The sequence below is a fragment of the Onychomys torridus genome, chromosome 2 (assembly GCF_903995425.1).
Source record: "Onychomys torridus chromosome 2, mOncTor1.1, whole genome shotgun sequence".
NCBI lineage: Eukaryota > Metazoa > Chordata > Mammalia > Rodentia > Cricetidae > Onychomys > Onychomys torridus.
This window is the reverse complement of record NC_050444.1, coordinates 116350895-116377876: the sequence shown is the minus strand read 5'-3', so window position 1 is coordinate 116377876 and position 26982 is coordinate 116350895. Positions and strand designations below refer to the sequence as shown.

At 43.0% G+C, this 26982-nt stretch overlaps 1 protein-coding gene and 1 pseudogene across 1 annotated transcript in view; one reads left to right on the top strand and one right to left on the bottom strand.

The window, feature by feature from the left end:
- Alg6 (ALG6 alpha-1,3-glucosyltransferase) overlaps window positions 1–24764 on the bottom strand; it is a 42848-nt gene extending 18084 nt beyond the window's left edge. Inside the window, exons 1-5 of the mRNA XM_036177036.1 lie at window positions 24669–24764; window positions 18101–18362; window positions 7969–8053; window positions 3027–3116; window positions 1846–1934 (exon numbers count right to left, since the gene is read on the bottom strand). Of these exons, the coding sequence (XP_036032929.1) occupies window positions 1846–1934; window positions 3027–3116; window positions 7969–8053; window positions 18101–18182 (346 nt within the window). The 5' untranslated portion in view covers window positions 18183–18362; window positions 24669–24764. The remainder of the gene's footprint in view (window positions 1–1845; window positions 1935–3026; window positions 3117–7968; window positions 8054–18100; window positions 18363–24668) is intronic.
- A 1341-nt stretch (window positions 24765–26105) lies between these two features.
- On the top strand, window positions 26106–26551 carry LOC118578893 (annotated as a pseudogene).
- Window positions 26552–26982: the final 431 nt, after the last annotated feature.

Below are 26982 nucleotides of genomic sequence, written 5' to 3'. Positions count from 1 at the left end.
AGGGGAAAAAAAAAGAGCTTGAGAGGACGAGGTAAGTAAGAAACTGGAAACACACACATCGTTTATGAGTGTGTGTCTGTGTGTACATAAGAAGGGATGGTGGGGACAAGAGAATAGGGACAGGGACAAAACAGAGAAACAGCGATGTATAATTCCGTGTTGAACAGTCGTTTTGAAACAACAACAAATTCTAACAGGACAACATTGCTGTCCCAAAAGTCTGTGTTATCCTGCACAAGGAAGGCACTTTGAACGTCGGACACTCTCTGAACTAAAATGGCCTTTAGCCAGAGTGACTCTTGGGGATGCAGATATCAGTGTGGGTGATGAGAACCATGGGACGAACATGCAGAAAAAAGAAAACAGTGGAAAGCCCTGGAAGGAGGAGAGATGAGCAAGAGGGCAGACAAACACAAGCTGCCTCCGGGGTGATACTCTACAGGAGGTGAGCAGTAAAGATAACAGAGTCCTTGGGCTAATTAACAACAAAAGATGCAAGTCAGAATTAAATCTTAGCTCTGTAATGCTGTTAAAGAAATCAAAGCTTATTACTTTCAACCTAGAGCAGTGCATAACAACGCTCTACAAACACTGACGACAGGCTGGGGGTGTGGCTCAATGGGAAGGGCTTGACTAGCATTTTAAATCCCTTTGTTCAGTCCCCAGCACCACTCAAAAAAAGAGGAGGGTGGCGCGTGGGCACGTGCCTTTAATACCAGCACTCAGGAGGCAGAGCCAGGTGGATCTCTGAGTTCAAGGCCAGCCTGGTCTGCTGTGGATAGCACTCTGTGTAAATAAAGTTCTGATTGGCCAGTGGCCAGGCAGGAAGTATAAGTGGGACGAGAGGGAAGAGAATTCTGGGAGGTGGAAGGCTGGGTGGAAAGAAACACCGCCAGCCGCCGCCATGAGAAGCAACATGTAAAGACACTGGTAAGCCACAAGCCATGTGGCAAAGTATAGACTAACAGAAATGGGTTAATTTAAGACAGAAGAAGTAGATAACAAGAAGCCTGCCACGGCCATACAGTTTCTAAACAATGTAAGTTTCTGTGTGCTTACTTGGTTGGGTCTGAGCGACTGTGGGACTGGCGGGTGACAGAGATTTGTCCTGACTGTGGGCCAGGCAGGAAAACTCTAACTACACTGGTCTACAAAGCAAGATCCAGGACAGGCACCAAAACTACACAAAGAAATCCTGTCTCAAAAAAACCAAGGGAAAAAAAAGAGAGAGAGAGAGAGAGGGGAGTGTTTGAGTGGGTTGTTTAATGTACAAACAGCACAATGTATGAAGCCCCACTGGAAGGACCGCCTCAAGAAGGGAGAAGGAGCCTGGGATTAGGACACTAACGCAGCAGCACAAACAAGTACAGCTGTGGTTCCTAACTATCTGACATTCTCCGCCTCGTGTAACTGAGCCTCGGGCATGTCCTCAGCTTAAAATAAGGGTAAGAATATTCATCGCACTTGGGTGCTCATGGGATCAAGTGAGATAATCGATGTGAAATACAGACTTATTCCTTTACTCTTGGTTTAAAGCTTACATATACTTTTAGTCTTGCAGCACACACACACAAATATGCATAATTATACAATTTTAAAACCATTAGAACAGTAGCCAGGCATAGTGGCACACACCTTTAATCTCAGAACTCAGGAGGCAGAGACAGGCAGACCTCTGTGAATTCAAGGCTGGCCTGGTCTACATAGTGAGTTCTAGGACAGTCAGGGCTACACAGTGAGACACTGTCTCAAAAACAAAAAAAGAACAATAATGCAATTTGTATCAATTTACCCGAATTGTTTCTAAAAATCAAATTTTTGACCCCACACCAACTGCTCTTTTACCTGTGGTACGCATGAAGAGCTTGTGCGCCTGACTCTCATATCCACGTGATGTATGCAGAGCAACCCAGTCGGGATTTATAAACTCTGCCCTGCAAATCAAAGCATATATACATGCCGCACTTTATTCTTCTTGGTTTTAGTAATAAGGGCATCTGAGAACATAGAATTCTAAGAGTTGGCTCCTGCTGTTAATAGGGTCAATACTGTAAAATTCACTGAGGATACAAAACAGTATCTCATCTACCTTGCTCATCATCTTCCAATAAAACCATATAATATGCAGATGTCTGACTCTTGTCATTCTAGTGTAAAAAAATAATCTGATATCACATTTCATTATTAAAAACATACTTTGTTTAGAACATCTTCAGTTACCAATACAACTGGCTATAATAAACATATCAGTCATAAATTTCACATAAAATTCAGCCATTATTATTGATAAACCTAGCTTTCAATCGTATTATAATATCCTGGACACTACAAAGCATAACTAACCATGATGTTTAGGAACTTAATTTCAACCCATTATTAAAATATGAAACAGTTAAATGTTGAAATAATAAACCATGGAAAATGAGCTCAGGAGACACTAAAGATGTCTCTCAAATTTTTGCTGAGACATGAAGTCTAAGAGGAATGGTGCTCCAGAAGTGAACAGGTTCACCAACAAAACACAAGTCCTCCTCTAGAAAGTACTTCATTTCTTTATTTTGTTTAAAGGAGGCGTGCCTATCCTACAAGTTTCTACCTTAGCAGATCAGTTAAGAAGGCCATTTGGCAACACTCAGGAGGCAGAGGCAGGCAGATCTCTGAGTCTGAGGCCAGCCTGGCCTACAGAGTGAGTTCTAGGACAGGCAGGGATGCACAGGGAAATGGGGGGTCAGGGAGTTGGAACTACGGTTTTCATTTACTTTGCTACTCCAGAAAAATCAAAGCTTTCTTGTATTACACTGCTCAGCAGTCATGTGCAGTTGGTAAATGCCCTACTCCAAAACAAATGTAAATTTTGCATTCTTTCTTGCCTGCACACCACAAACATTACAGAGATGTTCAAAATGTGACAGTGGCTCTTCAACTTGTGATATGATTAAAGCTACAAGCAATCAGTCTTACATAAACCAGATCACGCTGTGTTAAGGGCATAAATATTCAGTTCTATTTTAAAAAGAGAAACTCACACATATGCACATAAGAGACTATGATAGGCTGTAAGAGGTGGGTAATCCAATCCCCAGTACTGTAAATTGTTATCACTGCTGTTAAAATACCTAGAAAAAGAAAAGGCACAATTTCATTATCAATATTCAAGACATAATTTAATATCTCATGCCATTTAATTAAAATTAAGCTTAATGGTTTGACTAATTAAGACATTAATAATTATCCTATGACATCAAATACAAACAGGGATGCCCCGGGTGCCTAGGACTTATTCTTAGCAGACTTAGTAAATTAATTATACTCATACAACAAAATATATGCAACAAGGACAATTTGTTTCTGATACTGTAACAAATTAGAAAAACAGCATTCCTAAAGCATAATTAAAAAATACAAAGCCAAGGCTGGAGAGATGGCTCAGAGGTTAAAAGCACTGACTGCTCTTCCAGAGGCCCCGAGTTCAATTCCCAGCAACCACATGATGGCTCACAGGCATCTATAATGAGATCTGGTGCCCTCTCTGGTATGCAAACATACAAACAGAACACTGTATACATAATAAGTAAATAAATCTTTAAAAAAATAAAAAATGATTTGAGCCCACCCAGGGACGCCAAAAAAATAAAATTTAAAAAAAAAAAAATACAAAAACAGTTTCAAATAACACCAAGAAGATATGGCTTATGGAAAAAGGAAGACTTCATAGAGTCAGCGGGCTTGATGAAGATTTTGAAAACAATTTAGCTGTATATATAATTTAGTCCTACTACAGAAAAGAGTCTGTGAACCAATGGGAAAAACCTGTCTAGAGTCCATAAAAGTGCTCAACTCCTCCAGTTACAGCTGTGAAAGAATTATTAAAAAAAAACAAAAACAACACTGTGCCTCTAAAAGGAAAACTAAGCTTATATAAATATATTTCTTAGTTATGTCCTTTATAGATAAGCAACTTCTTCCATCCACTTTACTCTGTCTCAGAAGCAATTTACAGTAATGCAGAGCAAACTGCATCACCCCAAATAACCACTCATCATCTTGTTTCAAATGGGTCACAAGCTCTCACTTCTCCAGCATTAACACTTAAGTTAGCACTCAACAAGATTCTCATCAAGAGGAAGGATCTAGCCCACCTGAGGTGAGCTGTTGGCAGTTGATGGCTGCTAGGCAAGGGAGGGTCAGATGTCTGGTGGGGTGCCATGCTCAGCAGATGGCCCTACCCCCATAAACATGCTGACAGTGGTAACTGGATTCAGTGGGTTACAAGAGGAAGACATGAAGTTGGAAGGAGACTGAAGCAGAGAGGTCTCTGGGAGAAGCTGGAGTAGGGGGAGGTAAATATGATCAAAATACATACATGAAATTCTCAAAAGAATATATTTTAAATGTATTTAAAGGAATCTCCATCAAGTAATCTGTTGTTCATACCCAGATTTTCTCTTCTTTAAATGTGGGCATGTATAGAGCTGAGAATTAGTAAAATGTCTGAAGCATACTAGAGAGCTAAATGGCATGGGTTGGGGCATTATGGTACAGTATAGCTGGTGGCAGTTGGATGCTCCAGCAGAAACATCCACAGGACCATCCTGAGTCCTGTGTGTGGCTTGCACTAGAAGCCAAAAAGCAGTGTCTTCTCCTCATGAGCTGCAGGTCCCCTCCACAGGAATCTTGAATCTGCCAGGAAAAATGGTGCACAAGGGTTCGGTTCTCTGGGAAGGCTGCCTGATGACAGGCACCAACTGTGTTACGTCCAAATTCATACCACCGGAAGGCACACTGCACAATGCTTCACTGCATCTGCCTCACAGAGCTGTTCAAGCACTCAGTTAAACGTGTAAAGCTGCCAAGTCACTGCTTGGCAAAACCTAAGTACTTAGCAGTAGTTCTAATTTGCCATTAACCCCCAAACTACTGGGATGGATACAGCAAGGGGAAGTCACCAAGTAATTGAAGATTACATTTTTTTTTATTTTTTGGAAGCTGAGGATCGAACCCAGGGCCTTGCACTTGCTAGGCAAGCACTCTACCACTGAGCTACGTCCCCACCCCTGAAGATTATTACATTTTGACCATAACAAGTTGATGTGGTTTTCAGCTTATAAAGAAAAGCTAATTTTCATTTACTTTAACCTTGAAATTCACTAAAGATGAGCGAAAGAGGCGCTGGAGTGATAGTGAGCTGTAAAAGGCAGAGACTTCTGCTATCGAAAGAAGGCAATGTTAAGACTACGCTCCCCACTTAGGGTAATTCCTAAGAGAGGAGCCAGCTCCTAGGCACACGCCTGTAATCACAGCCACTCAGGATAAGGCAATAGAATTACCATTCAACTGACTTTTTGGAGCCCATTCCCTGTGGTAGGATACCTTGCTCAGCCTTGATACAATGGGGAGGGGCTAGGCTCTCCTTCAACTTGATAAGCCAGACGCTGTTGACTACCATGGGAGGCCTTACCCACTCTGAGGAGCGGATGGGGGTAGAATGGGAGGGAGGTGAGGAATCGGGGAAGGGGAGGGAGGGGGAACTGGGGTTGGTATGTAAAATGGAAAAATTTTTTATATATATATTGTGGAGCTGAGGATCGAACCCAGGGCCTTGCGCTTGCTAGGCAAGCACTCTACCACTGAACTAAATCCCCAACCCCATAAATAGATATTTAAAAAAAAAAAAAAAAAAATTACCATTCAAGGCCAGCCTGGACTACGCGGTAGGGCTGTTTAAAGGGAAAAGAAAAAGAAAAAAGAAGTATAGAAGATGGCTGTGTAGCTCTGCAGCTTGGTGGACCAGTCCTTGCCTAGTATGCAGTGTGGTGGTTTGAATAAGAGTGGTTCCCATAGTAATCCCAGCACTCGGGAGGCGGAGACAAGTGGATCTCCGTGAGTTCAAGGCCAGTCTGCTCTACAAAGCAAGTTCAAGGACAGCCAGAGCTGCTATGCAGAGAAACCCTGTCTTGAAAAACCAAACCAAACCAAAACAAAATAAATAAACAAAATGACTCCCCTAGGCTTATATATTTCATGCTTAGTCATCAGGAAGTAGAACTCTGATAAGATTAGAAGGATTAGGTGTGGTCTTATTAGAGTAGATGTAAACTCATTAGAGGAAGTATACTCAACAGGGGTGGGCTTTTAGGTTTCAGAAGCCTATGCTAGGCCCAGTTCTCTTTCTTCCTGCAGATGAGGATGTAGCTCTGAGCTACTGCTTCATCTTCTCTCATATGTGGATCCTAAATTTTAATTCTCACATATACATACATATATGAAAGTGTAGATGAAGAAATTAAAAAGGGGACCATGAAAGGAGAAAAGATCTTAAGGGGTTGAGAAGAAAGAAAGGACTAATGGGGTTGGGGGTGGAGCTGGAGATACAGCTCATCAGTTAAGGTGTATGTATTGACCAGTGTTTGGTTCCCAGCACCCGTATCCAGAGAGGTTCACGAGTGTCTTAACGCTAGCTCCAGGGAATCCAACGTCATCCTCTGGACTCAATTATACATATGCCCACACACAGGCACACAAAAAAATTTAAAGTCCTTTTAAAAGAAGGGGCTATAGAATATGTAAGACATGAGAGCAGAAATGGGGCTCCTGGTTGGGGAGAAAGGGAACCAGGAAGAGTGAGTGAGAGAAGAGAAGGGAGTAGGTAAGAACAAAGCATGTGTGGAAATGCCTTAATAAAACCTTGCTCACTGCATATGGTGGCGCTTGCCTTTAGTCCCAGCACTGGGGAGGCAGAGGCAGGCAGATCTCTGAGTTCCAGGCCAGCCTGGTCTACAAAATGAGTTCCAGGACAGCCAGGGCTGTTACAAAAAGAAACCCTGTCTCAAAAAAACAAAAACAAACAAAAAACACCTTGCTGACCCAGTGAATTATGTAGACGGTTACTTCCACTCTGCAGGTGGTAAAGCTAGAAGAGGGTCCAACAGTCTGCAAAGGTGGAACCAACAGTGACCTGGGATCTGAACTCAGGCAGTCTGTGCGGCACCTACACGCTTCCCATCATTAAGGTCCCTAGGAGACACTCTGGACACCTCCCGGCAGATGTGCACACAACATGAAGGTTAATTACCACTGCTTCAGTGGTTGAGAATAACAGCAATCTCTATGATGTTCTGAGTTCTACAAAACAGGAGATCCATACAAACCATACCATGAAACCACTGATAGGAGAGTGACCTTTTCTTTACACTACACAGAGAGCTATAGTAATAAGGCCATGTAAGAAAGAACAAATGAATATTCCTTCCTTCGAGAGATGTTCACAGGGGGTCTGCATTGTGCCAGGACCCACACTAGATGCAGAGTACTCTAGGTGGCCAAGGGACAGAAGTAAATTTTTCAGTTGAAAACAAATTCAAATCTCCTTTTTATTTCTTTTCAGCGCCACACATATAGCCAATTACTATTGCCAAGACGTTTCTGTTTTTACCTAGAGCTGATGTCACAGTAAGCTTTAGTGAAAAAAGTACAGGTGAGGGAACAGCACAAAAATTCTGTCCACTCCTGCTGCTATTTTAGCTTACATCCATCCAGAGAGGTTTCCCAGATATACAGTGTTCTTGCTTCAAACTTTGAGTTTACGGCTGGCAAGATAGCTCAGTGGGTAATCATGCTTGTCCAGAAGCCTGGTTCTCTGGGTTTGATCCCTGGAACCTATGTAAATGTGGATGGAGAAAACCAACTCCACATGTCCACTGACCACCACAGGCACACTGTGGCATGAGTGTACCCCCATATCATCACACATGATGAGAAGAAATAAAATTTAAAGATTATTTAAAATGAGAAGTTCTAGATCAATAGCACATCCTAGCTAACTGAGCATGCATGTGGGTAATTTTCAGGACTGTGAAACTTCAAAGATGACATGCAATATGAAAGACAACATATACAAAGCACCATCTGCAAGAGATGAAGAAAATGTTAACTATGATAACAATAAAATCAAGCCAAAATCATCCATACCACTCTTTTACTGGTAAATTAAAGGTAATTTCTTGCCAGTGTCTCTGAGCTTCATAATCACCAAACATAGGAGGTTTTCCAGCACCTAAAACAGAAAGAGGATGAAAACGTACTTTTAGCACATGAGGGTTTTTTTTTTTTTCCTTATAAAAATGTCCTAACTGGAGACATGGCTCAGTGGTTAAGAGCACTGACTGCTCTTCCAGAGGTCCTAAGTTCAATTCCCAGCACCCACATGGTGGCTCACAACCATCTGTAATGAGATCTGGTGCCCTCTTCTGGTCTGCTGGCATACTTGTAGACAGAACACTGTACACATAATAAATAAATAAATCTTTTTTTTTTTTTTAATGTCCTATATTACAGGGGTAATGCAAGCCAGAGAAAGAACACAGAACACAGGAGTATCAAAGTCAGAGATGAGGCCTGAACCCAGCACTGCTGGTCACCAAGTGACCATGTGATGGGCAAGTTCCTTACCCTCCCTAAGTCATGAGCCACACAGTCTACTTGGAGAACTGCTAGAGCAAATACCAAACAAGTGTAAACAGCCAGTACAGAGCCTAGCATAGCAGATACTCAGTAAGCAGGGCCACTGCAGCACCACTCACTCGTTATCAGTACAGGTATCTATGATCGGGTTTTGTATTTTGTTTTTAATTGTATTTGCTAGCTGTGCACACTTTTAATCCCAGTCCTGGAGAGACAGGCAGAATGACCCCTATGAACTCACTCAAGGCCAGTATAGTCTACATAGTGAGTTCTAGGCCAGTCAGGGATACACAGTGAGACTGTTCCAACAAATAAACAAAACCAAAAACCCAACAACATTTTTTAGTGTGTGTGTACGTGTGTGTGTAACGTGTAGACGTCAAAGGCAAGTCTCAAGAGAGGGTCTTTCCTGCCACCTTACGGGATCCAGAGATGAAACTCGAGTTGTCCAGCATGCATGAAAGCACCCAACGATTCACCTTGCCAGCCACCAGGTTGACTTTTACTTCATGAGAAAAACTGTCACCCACACTGTGGTCTGAATATGAAATGTCACCCATAGGCTCCGGTTTGAGCACATGGTCCACAGCTGGCGGAGCTGTTTTGGAAGGCTGTGGAACACTTGAGAGGTAGAGACTTGAGGAAGTAGGTCCCTGGGACGGGGCCTCGGGGCTTGCTGGCCAGAGCCCCTCCAGTCCTCCACTCTTCCCAAGTGGGGATGCAGTGTGAGCAGCCTTCTTCCACTCCGCTGCAGCGGCATCCCACAGACCCGCAAATGGAGGGAGATAAACCCTTCTCCCACGTGGTTGCTGGTCAGGCATTTGGTCACAGCAAGAAGAAAAGTAACAACACAAATACTTCATGAAAGTACCATAAATTAACAACAAATATCTGCATTTACAAACTAAAAATAAAAACTTAAGGTCGAAGACAGAATAAAAACAGGCTATGTGGGTTGGGGATTTAGCTCAGTGGTAGAGCGCTTGCCTAGCAAGTGCAAGGCCCTGGGTTCGATCCTCAGCTCAAAAAAAAAAAAAAAAAAAAAACAGGCTATGTATTGACAAAGGTCAGCCTGTACTATCAAATGATTTGTATAAATATTCAAAGGCTGGTGAGATGTCTTAGCAGCTAAAGGAATTTGCCACCAAACCTGAGGCCAATCCCTAGAACCCACATGCAATCAGAAAACCAACTACTAAGTTGTCCTGACTTCCACACGCCAAGCAATGGAGCACATGCAACACACATAATAAATATGCAAAGAAATGTTTAAAAAACACAACAGCTTGTAATTTGTTTTTTATAAATAAGGGATAATAAACCTTTAATAACTAACATGTATCTTGTAGTGCTAAATACAATAATCCTATGAATTAATTGTTATGATTTTCCCTATTCAAAGGCTGGGGAAGAGAAAATGTTCACTAAAGTAGTCAAAAAGCAAGGAAGATATAAACCCAGCAGGTTGGCTCTAAAACCCTTTCTTGTTATTTTGTCTTGAATCTTTTTTTTTTAAGAAGTAAGTTGGGTTGGGGATTTAGCTCAGTGGTAGAGCGCGTGCCTAGCAAGCGCAAGGCCCTGGGTTCCATCCTCAGCTTTAAAAAAAAAAAAAAAAAGTAAATTATTTTAAATGGTTTGTTTTATTTTATGTGCATTGGTGTTTTCTCTAAGTGTGTGTGTGTGTGTGTGTGTGTGTGTGTGTGTGTGTGTGAAGGTGTCGGATCCCCTGGAACTGGAGTTACAGACAGTTGTGAGTTGCCATGTGGGTGTTGGGAAGAGCAGCCAATGCTCTTAATCACTGAGCCTTCTCTACAGCCCCTAAAACCCATTCTTGACTCCTACCCTATCATGCCCACATAGATGATAAATCTCTATAGCAGATACCAAACACCTTATTTAACTAGCAGTTGAACTGTGAGGAAGCCCAACAAGGTACAATAGAGTCACAGGTTAAGTCAGCAAATAAGGTAGAAAACAAAATAGCCATTTATACTTCTAACCCAGTCGGTAGGTGTCACACTGAATAATAACAGACCTGCTCATTGAATTCTAACCCAGATTTTCTCCAGATTTAATGAAGTTGGTTGCTTGCATTAGTTGGCTACATCCTACCAGTACTTTTTGAATGCTGGAATTTCTAAAGAAACAATCTGTAATTACCAGAAAAGCTGACTAACAGCTCTACAGCGTGTACACTGAGAACAGACTAACAAGTCTACAGCATGTACACTGAGAACAGACTAACAGCTCTACAGCGTGTACACTGAGAACAGACTAACAGCTCTACAGCGTGTACACTGAGAACAGGCTAACAAGTCTACAGCGTGTACACTGAGAACAGGCTAACAGCTCTACAGTGTGTACACTGAGAACAGGCTAACAAGTCTACAGTGTGTACACTGAGAACAGACTAACAAGTCTACAGCGTGTACACTGAGAACAGACTAACAAGTCTACAGCGTGTACACTGAGAACAGACTAACAGCTCTATAGTGTGTACACTGAGAACAGGCTAACAAGTCTACAGTGTGTACACTGAGAACAGACTAACAGCTCTACAGCGTGTACACTGAGAACAGACTAACAGCTCTACAGTGTGTACACTGAGAACAGGCTAACAAGTCTACAGTGTGTACACTGAGAACAGACTAACAAGTCTACAGCGTGTACACTGAGAACAGACTAACAAGTCTACAGCGTGTACACTGAGAACAGACTAACAGCTCTATAGTGTGTACACTGAGAACAGGCTAACAAGTCTACAGTGTGTACACTGAGAACAGACTAACAGCTCTACAGCGTGTACACTGAGAACAGGCTAACAAGTCTACAGCGTGTACACTGAGAACAGGCTAACAGCTCTACAGTGTGTACACTGAGAACAGGCTAACAAGTCTACAGTGTGTACACTGAGAACAGACTAACAAGTCTACAGCGTGTACACTGAGAACAGACTAACAAGTCTACAGCGTGTACACTGAGAACAGACTAACAGCTCTATAGTGTGTACACTGAGAACAGGCTAACAAGTCTACAGTGTGTACACTGAGAACAGACTAACAGCTCTACAGCGTGTACACTGAGAACAGACTAACAGCTCTACAGCATGTACACTGAGAACAGACTAACAGCTCTACAGCGTGTACACTGAGATCAGGCTAACAGCTCTACAGCATGTACACTGAGAACAGGCTAACAAGTCTACAGCGTGTACACTGAGAACAGGCTAACAAGTCTACAGCGTGTACACTGAGATCAGGCTAACAGCTCTACAGCATGTACACTGAGAACAGGCTAACAAGTCTACAGCGTGTACACTGAGAACAGGCTAACAAGTCTACAGCGTGTACACTGAGAACAGACTAACAAGGCTACAGCATGTACACTGAGATTAGACTAACAAGTCTATAGCGTGTACACTGAGATCAGACTAACAGCTCTACAGCATGTACATTGAGTAACTGGTATAAGAAATGACCCATAGTACAAACACCCTTGTACAAAAGCAAGCCTTGTCTCAAAAGAACAAACAAAATCACTTCAAGTCCCAACTCCCATGAGTCCCCCTTTACAAATTAACATATAATATAACATATAAAAGGTGAATTATTGACTTCTCATGATATGTATACTTTCCATATCATGTTTGTCATATGCCTACACCACTTCCTGATTGATAACCAGGTAGAAAGTTTAGTTACTGGAACAGAAAAAAAAAAAAAAATGTTTTCCATAAATCAAATTAAGCAACATGTTAAACATGTAGTAATTTTAAAAGGTACTCGATTAAACTCAACAGGAGGAAAACTAATTTCTTAAAAGAAAAGAATTCTTCCTAGGGTTTTTACATTTTTTTCATGTGACATGGATATGTGTGTGTGAATCCAATCTAATGACACAACCACTGGATATATGGCTTCTTTGGAAGGAGAAATCAGTTAATTTTTTTTCTTTTATCAATGCCCTTAGGATAATTAAGTCAGAAAAGATTGCAGGTAATTTCCTATACCTGAAAAAAAAAAATCAAACTATCTGGATTTCCTAAAACTACTCTAGAAATCGTGTGGTCGGCGTGGGAGAATTGATTACACTCTCTAGCAAACAGAAGAATGGATAACGACTCTCTTCAGGGTTGGGAAACAAGTTTTTATCCAGAGTCTGACCTACTTCAATAAATTCAGCTGACACTGGCTATGAAATTAGTACTTAAGTTTTTCAAACTGCTAAAGTGCCCTCAAAGCAACCCAGAAGGACAGCCCAACTGTGCCTGTGGGAGCTTCACTCAGAAGGGCAAAAGAATTCCTTCCACAGTGATTAATTCTACAAACTTACTCACATGAGATTCCGAGCCATGGAAAGAAAACATACCAACGTGCATTTACAGAACCTCAATTCTGTCATGCTCCCAGGAAAATGGGACTAAGTAGCACTAAAAAAAATGTTCATTTTATTAATTACCAAATTATTCAAAACTGTGTTTAAATATAAAGAATAAGCAACCTGTGGACAAAACATACTTTACAGTCATGCTTTAAACATTCTAGGAGAAGAGTTGACTACATTTTTCCATGGATTTCTTCTTGTTTCTGGTAAGAACATGTAACCTTTCACAAACAGTAATGGGTAAGTCAAATGAAATCAACCAATTAAATCACATGCTGTCATGCTTTTTAATAACAGATATTTTGCAAAAACTGATTTTTTAAATGATGCTTCCCTTAGCTACCAATATGACTTGGGATGGGGGTTAGAGGGAAGTAACAAAAAACAGCCCTCCTCAACAAAGTGTTGTTATAATACTTTGGGTGGAATGTAAGAGGTACTGTAAGTCTCTGTAAGAAATAACAAAACTGGCTGGGCAGTGGTGGTGAATGCCTTTAAGCACTTGGGAGGCAGAGGCAGGTGGATCTCTGTGTGTTCGAGGCCAGTCTGGTGTACAGAGCAAGTTCCAGAACAGCTATGGATACACAAAGAAACTGTCTTTGAAAAAAAAGTTAAAAAAAAAAAGAAAAGAAAAGAAATGACAAACTGATACTAAAATAAGAACCTGTCTATTCCCCATAGGTCGTTTAATACAACCTACAATATTCAGTATCTTAGTTCTGTGAAAAAGCAACACTAAAAATATAAAGAGAATTGTAGTGGGTAGCCATTCCAGCTTAGACCTGGAAGCTCCAACCTCCATTGAGGCTTCGGTAAGGGTCACACCTATAAGGAGGAGCTGATAGAGGACGCTAAAGAGATCCAGATGTGCCTGCTCTTAGTTCCTGGACCCTGGACGCTGGAGGTAGACCGAGCAGAGTTCTCCAGAGAACACCGCTGGACTGTTCCTCGCCTTTCCCAGACCCTGTAAACTATCCCTTCGCTTGTAAGTTACCCCACAAAATAAACCTCCCTTTTAACTACGTGGAGTGGCCTTAATAATTTCACCAATAGAGAATAAATTTTAAAAAAATTTAAATTACAATAATGTATTTAATTAATTTGCCCAAATGATATATACATTTCAAAGAAAGAATAATTCAGTAAAATGAACGCACACTAACCTGAACTTCTATACTTGAGTATGACAGGGATTGGGACATACTACCAAAGTGACACAATGCAAATATTAAGCTGAGGTTATCTGAGAAACAGCAGGCGCAGACAGGTCTCTCTGACCTTTCCCCAAAGCAAGTCACAAGACCACCAAGCAAGAAGTGCTCTGCAGTATCCTTATCTCCAAAAAATGGGAGGCCAGGCCAGAAGAACCAAGAAACTATCAGCTTATATCCATCCCTTCTGATTGTTTCTGGTTGTTGTTGGAGACAGCATCTCAGGTAGCTCAAGCTGATCTTTTAAACTCTCCATAACTAAGGATGACCTTGAACTCCTGATTCCCCCCACACCCCATTCCCACCTCCCCAGTGCTTAGACTATAGGCATGCATCAACACACCTAGATTATGTGGCAGCAGGATTGAACCTGTCTACGCTTTATCAGACCTAGTGCAAAACACCCAGGTTTAAGTGTTCCTTTGGTTTCTCATTTCCTCATGAAGGCCCCCATGTCACATAAAGCTTACACTGAACACATCTTTTGTTACACATACTCTAACAGACAACTTAGAAGGGTTGAAGGAAAAGTTTTTTTCCTCTCTAACAAATGCTTCTTAATTACACTCTTAAAAGAAAATAAATCAAAAGGAAAATAAAATATATCTATTTAAAAAAATTAAAATAAAGAAATTAAATATGTATTTATTGTATGTGTGCCTTGAGTATATGTAGGTACGTATGTGTACCATGTGCATGTAGGTGCCTCTGGAGGCCAGAAGAGGGCATCAGATCTCCCAGAACTGGATATATAGGGAGCTGCACAATATGGGTCCTGAGAACTAAACCCAGGTTCTCTGCAAGAGCAACAAGATCTTGACTGCTGAGACAACTCTCCATCTGCCATGCATTAACTCTCTTAGCTTCCCATGTCACAGTTCTTCACATGTGGGCTGGAGATGGAGGGTGATACTGTATATGCCTAGCATGTTTGACCCTGGGTTCCATCCTTAGCACTGGGGGAAAAAATGTCTTGGGGCTTGGGAGACAGTTTGGTTGGCAAAATGCTTACTGCACAGGCCTGAGGTCCTGAGTTTGGATCCCCAGCACCCATATAAAAAAGCACAGCATGAGAGCACACGCCCTTCTCCTCACTAACTGCTGTTCTGTAGCTATAGCTAGGCAACTAGGAGGCTTACATGGCTCTTCCACACCCCTTCTTCGTTGTTTGTTTGCCTGGTAGCTGACCTGAACCACATAACCAGCTCATGAAACAATACTAATACACGTGGTGAGCACACTGTGGTCACTGCACACAGATGATCCCATTTACTTCTCCTCACCCTACTCCAAAGTCCAGGATGCTTCTAGAACTAGCTCGTAAAAACAAGTAGGATCTTAGGACCTTCCTGCCCTCGCAACTAGCTTGGCTTACCATCAGCCTAACACACACACACACACACACACACACACACACACACACACACACACACACACATCTCTGTATTCCTCCATCTTTCAAAAATGTCTCAGCTTTGTTTCATGTTTTCTTATACCAGAATGTTCTTCTATCCATTTTCTACCTAGTAAAATCTTTTAGAATATACTTAAATGTTAACAAACATACCAAGATTTTCTCAGCCGAATTAGAAAACATCTAGTGTTCTAAATCTAGTCACTTTATACTGCACTAAATTTTAATGTGATATATATTTGTATACCAACCCTGCCCACCAAACTGTTACCTTCTGTAGGGAAGATACCATTTATCATTCTTTATTATTAAAGCCTTAATAATTACCAAGACCTCTTTTTTGGCTACACAACAAATAATAATATTTTGGAGGGTTTCTTTGGTTTTTTTTTTTAAGATGAGCTCCCATAAAAACCAAGTTGACCTTGCACTCACTATGTAGCCAAAGCTGGCCCTGAATTCCTGACCCTCCTGCCTCTACCTCCTGAGTGTTGGAATTACAGGTGTGTGACCACACCTGGCCATATTTTGGAGTTAAATAATCTAATATGATGATCAATAGAGGTGTGACATGGCCATAAATGTGCTGATTCTATTCCTATATAAAATACAGTTCATACTTATTACTTGAACTAATCCCTCAAGCAATTTGCTGAAACATGTATTGACAGTCCTACCTTGTAGAAAAGCTCAGGGAAATGAAATATCTTCCCCAATATTAGGCAACTAACAGGCAAACTAAGAAGCAAGCCCGTGCTTTCCTACACAACATTTAAGTGATTGTTAACTGCCTCAACAATACGAATTAACCCGAGGAGCAGGGGTGGAAGATAGGTTGCTGGACACAATCAATACACCACTGTGTAGGTGTGCAACTGTCACAACCATCATAATATAAATCCACCTTTTCACTGTCTTGGTCAGGTCCTCTTCTTTCTCAGAAGCCTCAGGGCAGAGTCCAAAAGTGCTAGCTGGAATCAAGTCATCACATCCGAGCCCAGTTGTCATTTACATGTGCATGTGCATCTATGTACCACATGTGCACAGTGCCCACGGAGGCCACAGAAGACACTGGACCCTCTGGAAACGGAGTTACAGCCAGAAACTAGCACCATGTGGGTGCAGGAACCAGGCTCAGACCTTGAGCCTTTTCACAAGTTCAGTTTTCCTTATTCCAAATTCTGCTTCGATTTATTAGCACAGGCAAATGTTAACTGCAAGCTAAGAACAAACGGTCCAGTATGAAAACCCCTACTCTTTAGGACTGTCCCACTTTGTGTTTGTACATTTAGATATTACCCCAGCTTCAGTGTTTATAATAAATCCTAAAGAAAACAGTGCCAAACATCAGTAAATGCTCAAAACACACTGTCATTGCTACTGGTGTTATTGTCTCTTTACCTCTGACCTTTTTCCTACAACCTTTTTTATAACAAGAAAATTTTTCTAGAACCAAATTTGCCTATATAAATGTACAGCCAAAATCCCAGCCATTTCCAAAAATGTTGATGCTGAGCTCCATCTTGGTTCTTTTTTCTCCCTAGGCTACTTCTCCACAGACACAATCGATTTTGCATTTTTTTTTCTTCCATTCTTATTCCTCTTGATGCCATTTTTAATCTCAATATATTTTTTTAGCTTTTTAGGTCACTCTAATACTACATACTGATAACTATATTCTCTTACGTTTCTGGGCAAGTCCCTATTCTCTAGAACACTGTACCCATTCCATTTGTCTAGCAAATTCTGATTAATCCCTCAAACCCCCAAGTCAGCCATCTTATCTGAAATCTGCACTGGTACACTTTCATCAGTCACCTCTCTGTCACCCTTGTACCTCCAACATAACTAAATCTTAACTACCACACCCTACAGTGACTGTCTACTTGAAACCGGGTTCTATGACTCACTTTCTATTTCTCACACCTGGCACATGTGATACCTGCAACAAAGCACTAACTACATACCTGCAGAATTAAGTCTGCTATCCCCCCCCCAACCCCACCCCGGTCTGCAGGGTCATACTCCATCCCTCGTTTGAATCTTACTTCTTCTCCACTGCTCTTTATTTTCTCAGTCTAGTCATGGGTCTTCTCTACCACAAACAACATCAACCAACAGAAACCTTTGTCTCCAAGACCATCTTCAAGGACTAGCTCAAGACCTCCATCTGTCATATTCCAAGCTAGAATACATTTTTGTTTGCTCATATCACAAAGTATGTTTACCTCTTATACTTTCTCATTATAATTAAATGCATGGATGTTTGTTTGAGACAGGGCTTCTCTGTGTAACTGCCCTGGCTCTCCTAGAACTCACTCTGTAGACCAGGCTGGCCTCAAACACACTGAGATCCACCTATCTCTGCCTCTCGAGTACTGGGATTAAAGGCATGCCAGGCACTTTTTTTTTTTTTTTTTTTTTTTTTTTTTGAGCAGAGGATCAAACCCAGGGCCTTGCACTTGCTAGGCAAGCAACTCTACCACTGAGCTAAATCCCCAACCCCAGTATTTTCTTAATAAAGCATCAAATTCTTCTGTTTCAATCAAAAACTATAAACAGTTATCAAAACAAGCAGAAGCAACCCACTCAGGAATGTCTACCAGTCTTTCGAACAGGAAAAGTGCACTACCTGAGTAAGGGTTAAGAGACACCGTCCACCGCACTGTGAGTCCTATTAAGACCACTAGTGTCATCCAGTACCAGTTCTCCATGGTTCTCCAAATTCGGGGAGGAAAACAAAAGCCAAGACCAGAACACGTCCCACAAAGTCAGTCACTGGTCTCCTTGTTCAAAGCAATGTCACCATCTCCGAAGTTAGGAGCTTGAGAGGATTTTAAAGGATGCTCTGCTTCAGCACAGTGAAAAATCAATCATGTCTGTGGAGAAGTAGCCTAGGGAGAAAACAGAACCAAAATTTCAATCAGTGCAGCACTGTAACAAGGAACCCATGAAGCCACTCAGACAAATGGGAGGTTAGGGGAGAGGGAGTGGGTTGGGAAGAGTTCCAAAGGCTCTTTATCTCCAGGATTGAGAAATACACTGCAAAAGGCAATTCTCTGTAAAATGCAAAGCAATCATGTCTAAAGATAAGACAGACAAAGGCTTGCTTTTATAGGTGAGAATTTCTGAGAGGTGTGGATAGTGGCACAATCTATGTACAGCAGGTAAAAGGCACACACCTCCAATTCAATTCTAGCACTTGGGAGGCTAAGACATGACCCTGCACACTGAGTCCACAGAGGTGGGGAAAGGGTAAGTTATCTTTGGTACAAAGGAGGAGTTTTGCCTTTGCATTTAGTTTAGAAAAACCTTCCATTGGTGGAATTTCTCTAGTCTCGTTTTCAGTTCCTTCTCTCACACCATCTGTGTGCTAACCATGCACATCAGCTTCCCTGGGAGGGAAATAAACTTTCCAAGACAAATAGGTAAGAATGGCCCAAGTCTTAGAAAAGAACCTGCAAAAGCAAAAATAAAACAAAATAATAACTAACCACCCAGAAAACTCCTTTTTCTATTTTTTTTCTTTAGCTCGAATAGTGTGTTTTGTTATATTATTTCTGGGGTACTGGGGATGGAACCCAGGGTCTCACACACACTAGTAAATACTCACATCACAGAAGCATATCCCAGATATAGGCCGGTAGGCTAAAAGCAAGAAACAAATGGACACCTTCCTTTGAAAAATTGTAAGCCATATTAAACAAATACAAATAATAATTCAACTGAGAATTTTTGGAGAAAATTGGAACAGTCTACCTCTTAAACTTAAATTACTTTCTTACTTAAAAATATCAGGGGGCTAAAGAGATGGCTGAGCAGTTAGGTGTGCTTGATGCTTTTGGAAAGGAGCCGAGTTCATCCCCAGCACCGAAAGCAGGCAGCTCACAGTCACCTTAACCCCAATCCAGAGGACCTGATGCCCTCTTCTGGCCTCTGCATGCACTGGCATGCTTGGCATACACTCACCCATCCACAGCCACACATATAAATAAAAAAAGAAAATATTAAAAAATTAATACTAAAAAATATTGTAATTTTTCAATTTTTTAAAATATCAAAAGCAAGGCCAGAACTAACGGAGCCTGGGAGAATGACTCAAAGCACAGAGGAGGCTCTCTCTATAACTCCATTCTTATGGCTTAGATGACATACACACCCTTCCTCTGCACTGTGATGCTCCTCTGGTCCTTCGACTGCTGCTTTATCTGCCATCTCAGAGGCAAGACAAAACTAAAGTGAAATCACTTTCCAGTGCGGACTCTGGATTTGGCACAAGTTAGAGACCACGATCATCCACTCCCATGCTTTTGTGGTCTATCACTAAAGTCTCGTCTAGCACATGTGCTGTAGTCAGACTTGCAATGTCATAACATAGTTCTCCTAGTGTAGATGAACAGTCTTATTAAGACAGAAACACAGCCAAATGCAGAGTTGAGAGCCCAAGAGGTCAGAGCAATAGCTAAGAGCTGAAAACCCTTTCTTACCCTTACTATTGCTGCTGTCCTTCCCCTCAGCAAGAGACCTATTTCCTGTGTGTCTGTCCTTTTATTGACTTTCTGTTCTGCCTTCTCATTGGTTGTAAACCCAGCCACATGACCTCCTCATCACTGCCTGTCTGTACAGACCTCCAGGTCTTCTATGGTTGGTATTGAGATTAAAGGCGTGTGTCTCCATGCTGGCTGTATCCTTGAACACAAAGAGATCCGCCTAGCTCTGCCTCCCAAGTGCTGGGATTAAAGGCGTGTGCCATCACCACCCAGCTTCTGCTATGGCTTGCTATTAGCTCTGACCCCCAGGCAACTTTATTAACATACAAATAAAATCACATTTCAGTACAAATAAAATATTACCATATGCTAGGATACTTCAAACTAATAATTCAAATGCTAATTCCTGGGTAGCTTAAATACATATATATTTAACTAATTAACATGTAGCTTAAATAATATTCTAAGAAGGAAACTGAAATCATTGATGGTCATAGTTAGCTTAAGCTGTCAACCTGACATAAACCTAAAGTTACCCAAGAAGAGGGAACCTCAACTGAAGAACTGCTCAGCTCTGACTGGCCTATGGCCATGTCAGCGAGACATTTTCTTGCTTACTAATTAATTAATAGAGAAGGGTTCTCTCAGTTAGCACTTCTATTGCTATGAAGAGACACCACGACCATGGCAACTCTTGTAAAGGGAAACATTTCATTGTGGTGGCTCACTTACAGTTCAGAGGTTTAGTCCATTATCATCATGGTAGGGCATGGTGCATGCAGGGAAACATGGTGCTGGAGAAGCAGCTGAGAATCCTACATCTTTCAGGCAACAGGAAGTGGTCTGTGTATCATACTGAACACAGCTTAAGGATATATGACACCTCAAAGCCCGCCTCCACAGTGGCACACTTCCTCCAACAAGGGCATACCTACTCTAATCGTGCCACACTTCCTAATAGTGTCACTCCCTTTGGGGGACTATTTTCTTACAAACCACCACAGTAGGCAGGTGGGCCTGGACTGCATAAGAAACATAGTTGAACAAGCCAGGAAGCAGGACAGTAAGCAACAGAATGGTTTCTGGCCCAAGCTCCTCCCTCGGGTTCCTTCAATGATAGACTATAACCTATAAGATAAAACAAACCTTTTTTCCTAATGTCGGCTATGGCTATGGTGGTTACCATAGCAACACAAAGCAAACTTGGGAGACTGATAACAACCAGGTTAAATGAACTGTCCTCTGTTCTAGATCGTTTTATTTAATAAAAACAAGCCTATTGATAACACTGAATCATCAGCATCATGAACTTACAAACAATGGAATGCTTAATAGGTATCATGCTGACGCAGCTTGCCAAGAGCACAATGGTGGAAGACACAACTATGTGACAGATGAAACACTCAGATCCAAAGTTTTCTCTAGCGACCATGGAGTAAATCTTACTCTAGAACTAACAAGAATTTATAAAGTCAAGTACATTCAAAGCACTGTACCTAAATGTGGGGGAAAAATCAAGTGTATGCTGAGTGACTAGTTGGCAGTAGATAACCAGTGTGTGCTGACTGACTAGAAGGCAACAGATAACAGTGTGTGCTGACTGACTAGTTGGCAACAGATAACCAGTGTGTGCTGACTGACTAAAGGCAACTGATAACTAGTGTGTGCTGACTGACTAAAGACAACGGATAACTACTAACAGTCTTCCGTTTTGCTGGTCCTATAAAGGATGGCCCATTTACCAGGCTCTGATTATTAACAGGGAGACTTGACTAGGAGTGTAGGCCAGTAGTAAAATGCATGCTCTATACATATAGATCCTGGGTCCAACACCCAATATCAATAAGTAGATAAACACTGGAAAAAGCATCTGTGAGGATAGGTGTCCAAACACAAATGGACTTCTCATGAAGGAAATGCCTCTTCAAGTTCAAACAGAAACTGGTTGACTATTGGATGGTAATATTTTAGATGTAGAGACAGGGTCTTGCTATGTTGCCTAGACTGGCCACAAACTTGGGATCCTCCTGCCTCAGATTTCTAAGCACTAGGATTATAGGTATACACTACACCTGACTTCATAGGAATGTTTAAGATTTATTTTTTAATATTGTGTGTATATGTGTGTGTATGTGTGGTATATGCATATGTCCATAAGAGTGCAGGTGCCCTCAGAGCCCAGAGGTGGCAGGTCGCCTGGAACTGTGAACTGTCTGTTGTAAACTGCCTGACCCAGGTGCTGGAACTTGAACTCAGGTCCTCTGCAACGGAAGCATTCTTAACCATCTCCCCAGCCCTCCGGGAATATTTTTAAGAGTTGAAATAAGCCAGGTGGTGGTAGCATATGCCTTTAATCCTAGCACTCAGGAAGCAGAAGCAGATGGATCTCTGAGTTCGAGGCCATCCTGATCTACAGAGCAAGTTCCAGGACAGCTGCACTACATATTGAGACTGTGTCCCAAAAAAGAAAAGCCAGGAGTTGGAATGAATGACTAATTTCTATGGTGTCTTCTACATCTGAGTCAATGTCTCCCAGCCACAAAGACATGTTGGCACCTTTGCAGAGCCTCTCTGATGAAGGAAATGGATGGACCTTCACACCGCAAACATGTGGAAAACATCAAGACCATCCTTCTTACATCCGCACACTTCAAACCCTTACACCCTAGCCAGAGCCTTTTCTATCGGGCCTCTGCCTGCCTCTGGCTGCATCTCCCCCGCACACCTTCTGCGACAGGTCTTTCTTCTGGGAGAACCTGTCAAGTTCATCCAAGCTCAGTTTCTCTTCATGCTTGTAACTCAGCTCCCCGTCAACCTTCTGCTATAAAGTCATCCCTTGGAAAGACCATTCCTCCCTAATGAAAACTTCCTCCCCGTTTGTACGACTGCCTTCTTTAGCTTTCTTCCCACTTTTTCTCCATCAGAACTGTATTTTCACAACACAGCACTGTTTTGTTTTGTTTTGTTTTGTTTTGTTTTGTTTGTTTTGTTTTGAGACAGGGTTTCTCCGTGTAGTTTTGGTGCCTGTCCTGGCTCTCGCTCTGTAGACCAGGCTGGCCTCGAACTCACAGAGATATTAAACCTGGCACTGCCTCCCAAGTGCTGGGATTAAAGGGGTGTACCCCCACCTCGGCACACAGCATGTTCTCATATGCATACTTTTGAATAAAAGAAGCTTGACACCAAAGAATATGGGGCTCCACTTTTGTCTTACTTAGGGTTTCTGTGGCTATGATAAACACCACAACCATAAGCAACTTGGGGAGGAAAGGGCTTGTTCATTTATAATTCCAGGTAACAGTCTATCATGAAGGGAAGGCAGAGAGGAACTCAAACAAAGCAGGAACCTGAAGACTGGAACTAGAGCAGAGGCCATGGAGGAGTGCTGCTTACTAGCTTGCTCTTCATGGCTTGCTCAACCTTGCTTTCTTTCTTATACAATCAGGACTACTTTCCCAGGGGTGGCACTGTCCACAATGTACTAGACCCTCTTATATCAATCATCAATCAAGAAAATGCAGCCAGACATAGTGATATATACCATTAATCCCAGCACTTGCGAGGCAGAGGCAAATGAGTTTGAGGCAAGCATGTTCTACAGAGCAAGTTCCAGGTAGCCAGGGATTCACAGAGAAACCCTGTCTCAAAAATAAATAAACAAATAAAAATAAATAAATAATAAATTAAAAAAGAAATGCACCACTGACTTGCCCATAGGCCAAATTTTCTTAATTGAAGTTCCTATTGACTCTAGCTTGTGTCAAGTTGACAATAAACTAGCCGGCACACCTGTGTGGTGTTACAAATTAATAAAAAAAGTTACCTAAGGGGTTAGGGGAAAGGGTCTCTGGGGAGGTCTTCTAAGATGCTATGAATATTGTTATTTGAACTGAGTAACAGTAAAAATGTGTTCACTAGGTGGATAAATCAATGAGCAACAATTCCCAGTACAGTTATCTACAGTATGGTTCTGCAAGCACACTATTCCAACAAAGCAGCTTAGGAGGAAATGTCGTTTACTTGTCATTTAGAACAAAAATGCTGTTAAGAGCAAAGATCATTAGTCCTTTTTCAGTGTCCTTCCACACTTAGGCTAGCGTTGGCAGAAAGCAGGAACACACTTAAATAGAGGGGATTGGCAGGGAGGAGATGGGGGGTGGAGGGGAGGAAGACTAACTTTTCAGAGTCCTATGTGGTCATTCAGTGAGACACAGGGTCTCACCGTGTTGCTCTGGCTAGCCCAGAACTCGCTCATGAAGACCAGGCTGGCCTGGAACTCCAAGAGTTCCGCCTGCCTCTGCTTCCCAGTGCCACCGCGCCCTGCGATGTCCCCATCAAACTGTGAGTGGGGTTCCACTTGCAAGCACAGCTCAGCAACTTTCTCAGGAAGCCACAAGCAGGTAGCTGGCGCCATCACGACAGGGGCCAGGCCGCCTAGTCCCAGGGTGCTCCGTTTCCCAGACGAGGGGCCCTGGGGACTCCCGCCCCCTACCTAGCTCGGGAGAGAGACAGACCCGCAGGACGGAGGGGACAGGATCACCATCACCGGGGCCACCAGGCCGCGTCACCACTGCAGAACGGCCGCACGCCGAGGGCCACGGGGCTGGACAAGGCCTTGCGACAAGCCCCCGAGGCCTCGGCTCGCACCGGCTACCGGCACCTCCCCACGCCTGCCGCCGGCTCCAGACCTCGGCAACCCCAGACTCTTACCAGCTCCTAGCCTCCAGAATTGGCGCCCGCGGAGATCCAGCGAAAGCGCCTGCGCACTCACCGCCCACGGTGCAAGCGCGCCTCCGTCGCCCCTCACGGAAGCGAGCCTGTATGGCCAGGGGGCGGGGCGGTGGGAGGGGCTCGGCGGGGCGGGGCGGTGGGTGGGCTGTGGGAGGGGCTCGGCGGTGGGCGGGGCTGAGCGGGCCGAGGCAGGGCTGCCGCCTTTCGGCGGGCGTGGTCCAAGCCCTGGAACCCGAGAAGTTTGGCGGCTGGGGTTAGGTCAGGGGCAGGTGGAAAGCCCCTTGCTCCTCTTTCCCGGGATCACGGCCAAGGCCCGAGCGGCTGCTTAGCCCATGGATTCCTGTGAGGGGCGGCTCCTGCCCGCTTCGCAGTGGCGAGCCCTTGGTCAGTCCTCACCCCAGGCAGCAGGTCTTCCTCCTGGGCCAGTGCCCTCCAGCAGCCACCAAGCCAGCCTACTTTCTTGGAGCTAAGGAAAGACTACTGCCTAGTCAGGCTGGGAAGTCTCTTCTAGGGAGAAACCGTTAGAGCCTCTGGTCGAGCCTGTCACAAATGGTGACAATCTCAGCCCTAGGGAGGCTGAGGCAAGAGGATCAGGGGTTACAGCTACATAGCAAGACCCTGTTCCTGACCCGCCAAAAAAGCAAACAAACAAAACAAAAACAAAAACAACTCCATCCCAGAATAGACTCTGCATGCCCCATCAGGCAACTTGAATCGCCTGTTCCCACATTTGCCAAAAATAATATTCCCCAGCTTTCGTCACCCTGCTCCTGAATTGTGCCATTCTACAGTCACTAACTGATATAAGTAAAAACAAATATTTGGCTATTGCTAGGACTACTTTGTTTGAAGTGTGTGTGTGTGTGTGTGTGTGTGTGTGTGTGTGTGTTAGTGTGTGTATGTGTGTGTGTGCAGGTATGTGTACCTGTGTGTACTTATGGGGGCCAAAGATCGACACTGGGGTCTTCCTCAATGCATCTCCACCTTATTTTCTGAGACAGCATCTCTCACTCAATCTGGAGTTCACCTGTGTGACTACCCTGGTTGGCCAATGAATTCCAGGCATGTCTGCCTGTCTTTGCAAGTAGCTATCCCCAGGAATTGAAGGCCAGTCTTGGCTACGGGAGATCTTAACTCACAAGAAAAAATATTTATTATGGAAATATGACATTCTATAACCAAATCCCTGCTCTCACAATATTTAATTTTCTTTGAAAAGGACTTCCCATGCAAGAAAGTTAGAAAGCAGTAGAAGGAAGTGCACACTTCACATTAATGGTGTTTACATTACAACCCACAGGAGTTAAGACAAGACTTGGGCTCCATGTAAACCATCAACTATCAGGAAATGCTTCTTCCTGGATGAGCCACCTTGGCTTTGAAAGAAAAACTGGCTCTTTCCGATCTGCTGCGGCCATGCCATCCAGACTGTGGGAGACCCGGAAACTCCAGGGCCACGTGAGCCACGGCCACGGCCACGGCCGCATCGGTAAACACCGCAAGCACCCCAGGAGGCCGCCGGGATGCTGGAGACATGCATCACCACAGGATCAACTTCGACAAATATCATCCAGGTTACTTTGGGAAAGTTGGTATGAGACATTACCACTCAAAGAGGAACCAGAGCTTCTGTCCGACTGTCAACCTGGATAAACTGTGGACACTGGTCAGTGAGCAGACACGCGTCAAAGAACAAGACCGGAGCTGCTCCCATCATTGATGTTGTGCGATCCGGCTACTGCAAACTTCTGGGAAAGGGAAAGCTTCCTAAGCAGCCTGTCATGGTGAAAGCCAAATTTTTCAGTGGAAGAGCGGAAGAGAAGATAAAGGGTGTTGGAAGTGCCTGTGTCCTGGTGGCTTGAAGCCACCCAAGGAGGTTAATTAAATGCTAACATTTTCAAAGAAAGAAGGAAGGAAGGAAGGAAGGAAGGAAGGAAGGAAGGAAGGAAGGAAGGAAGGAAGGAAGAAAGAAAGAAAGAAAGAAAGAAAGAAAGAAAGAAAGAAAGAAAGAAAGAAAGACTAGACAGAGGTAGAGAAAGCCAAGAGCGTGGGTGTCAGAATCTAGACAGTGGAAATGATTGACACCAGAATCAGAGCAGCTGAAAAAGTGCAGCACAGTTCTCCCTGCTTTCATGGTGGTTAATGAATGAGAAGAGGTGGAGGAACTCTGAGCTGCAGGCGGTGGTGTTGAAATCATTTGGTGATCAGCAAGGGCCGTTAAGTGACATTTAGCAGGGAGTCAAGTGTATATGGTGCTGGGCTAGAGGAAACCTAAACTGGTGATAATGGGTTA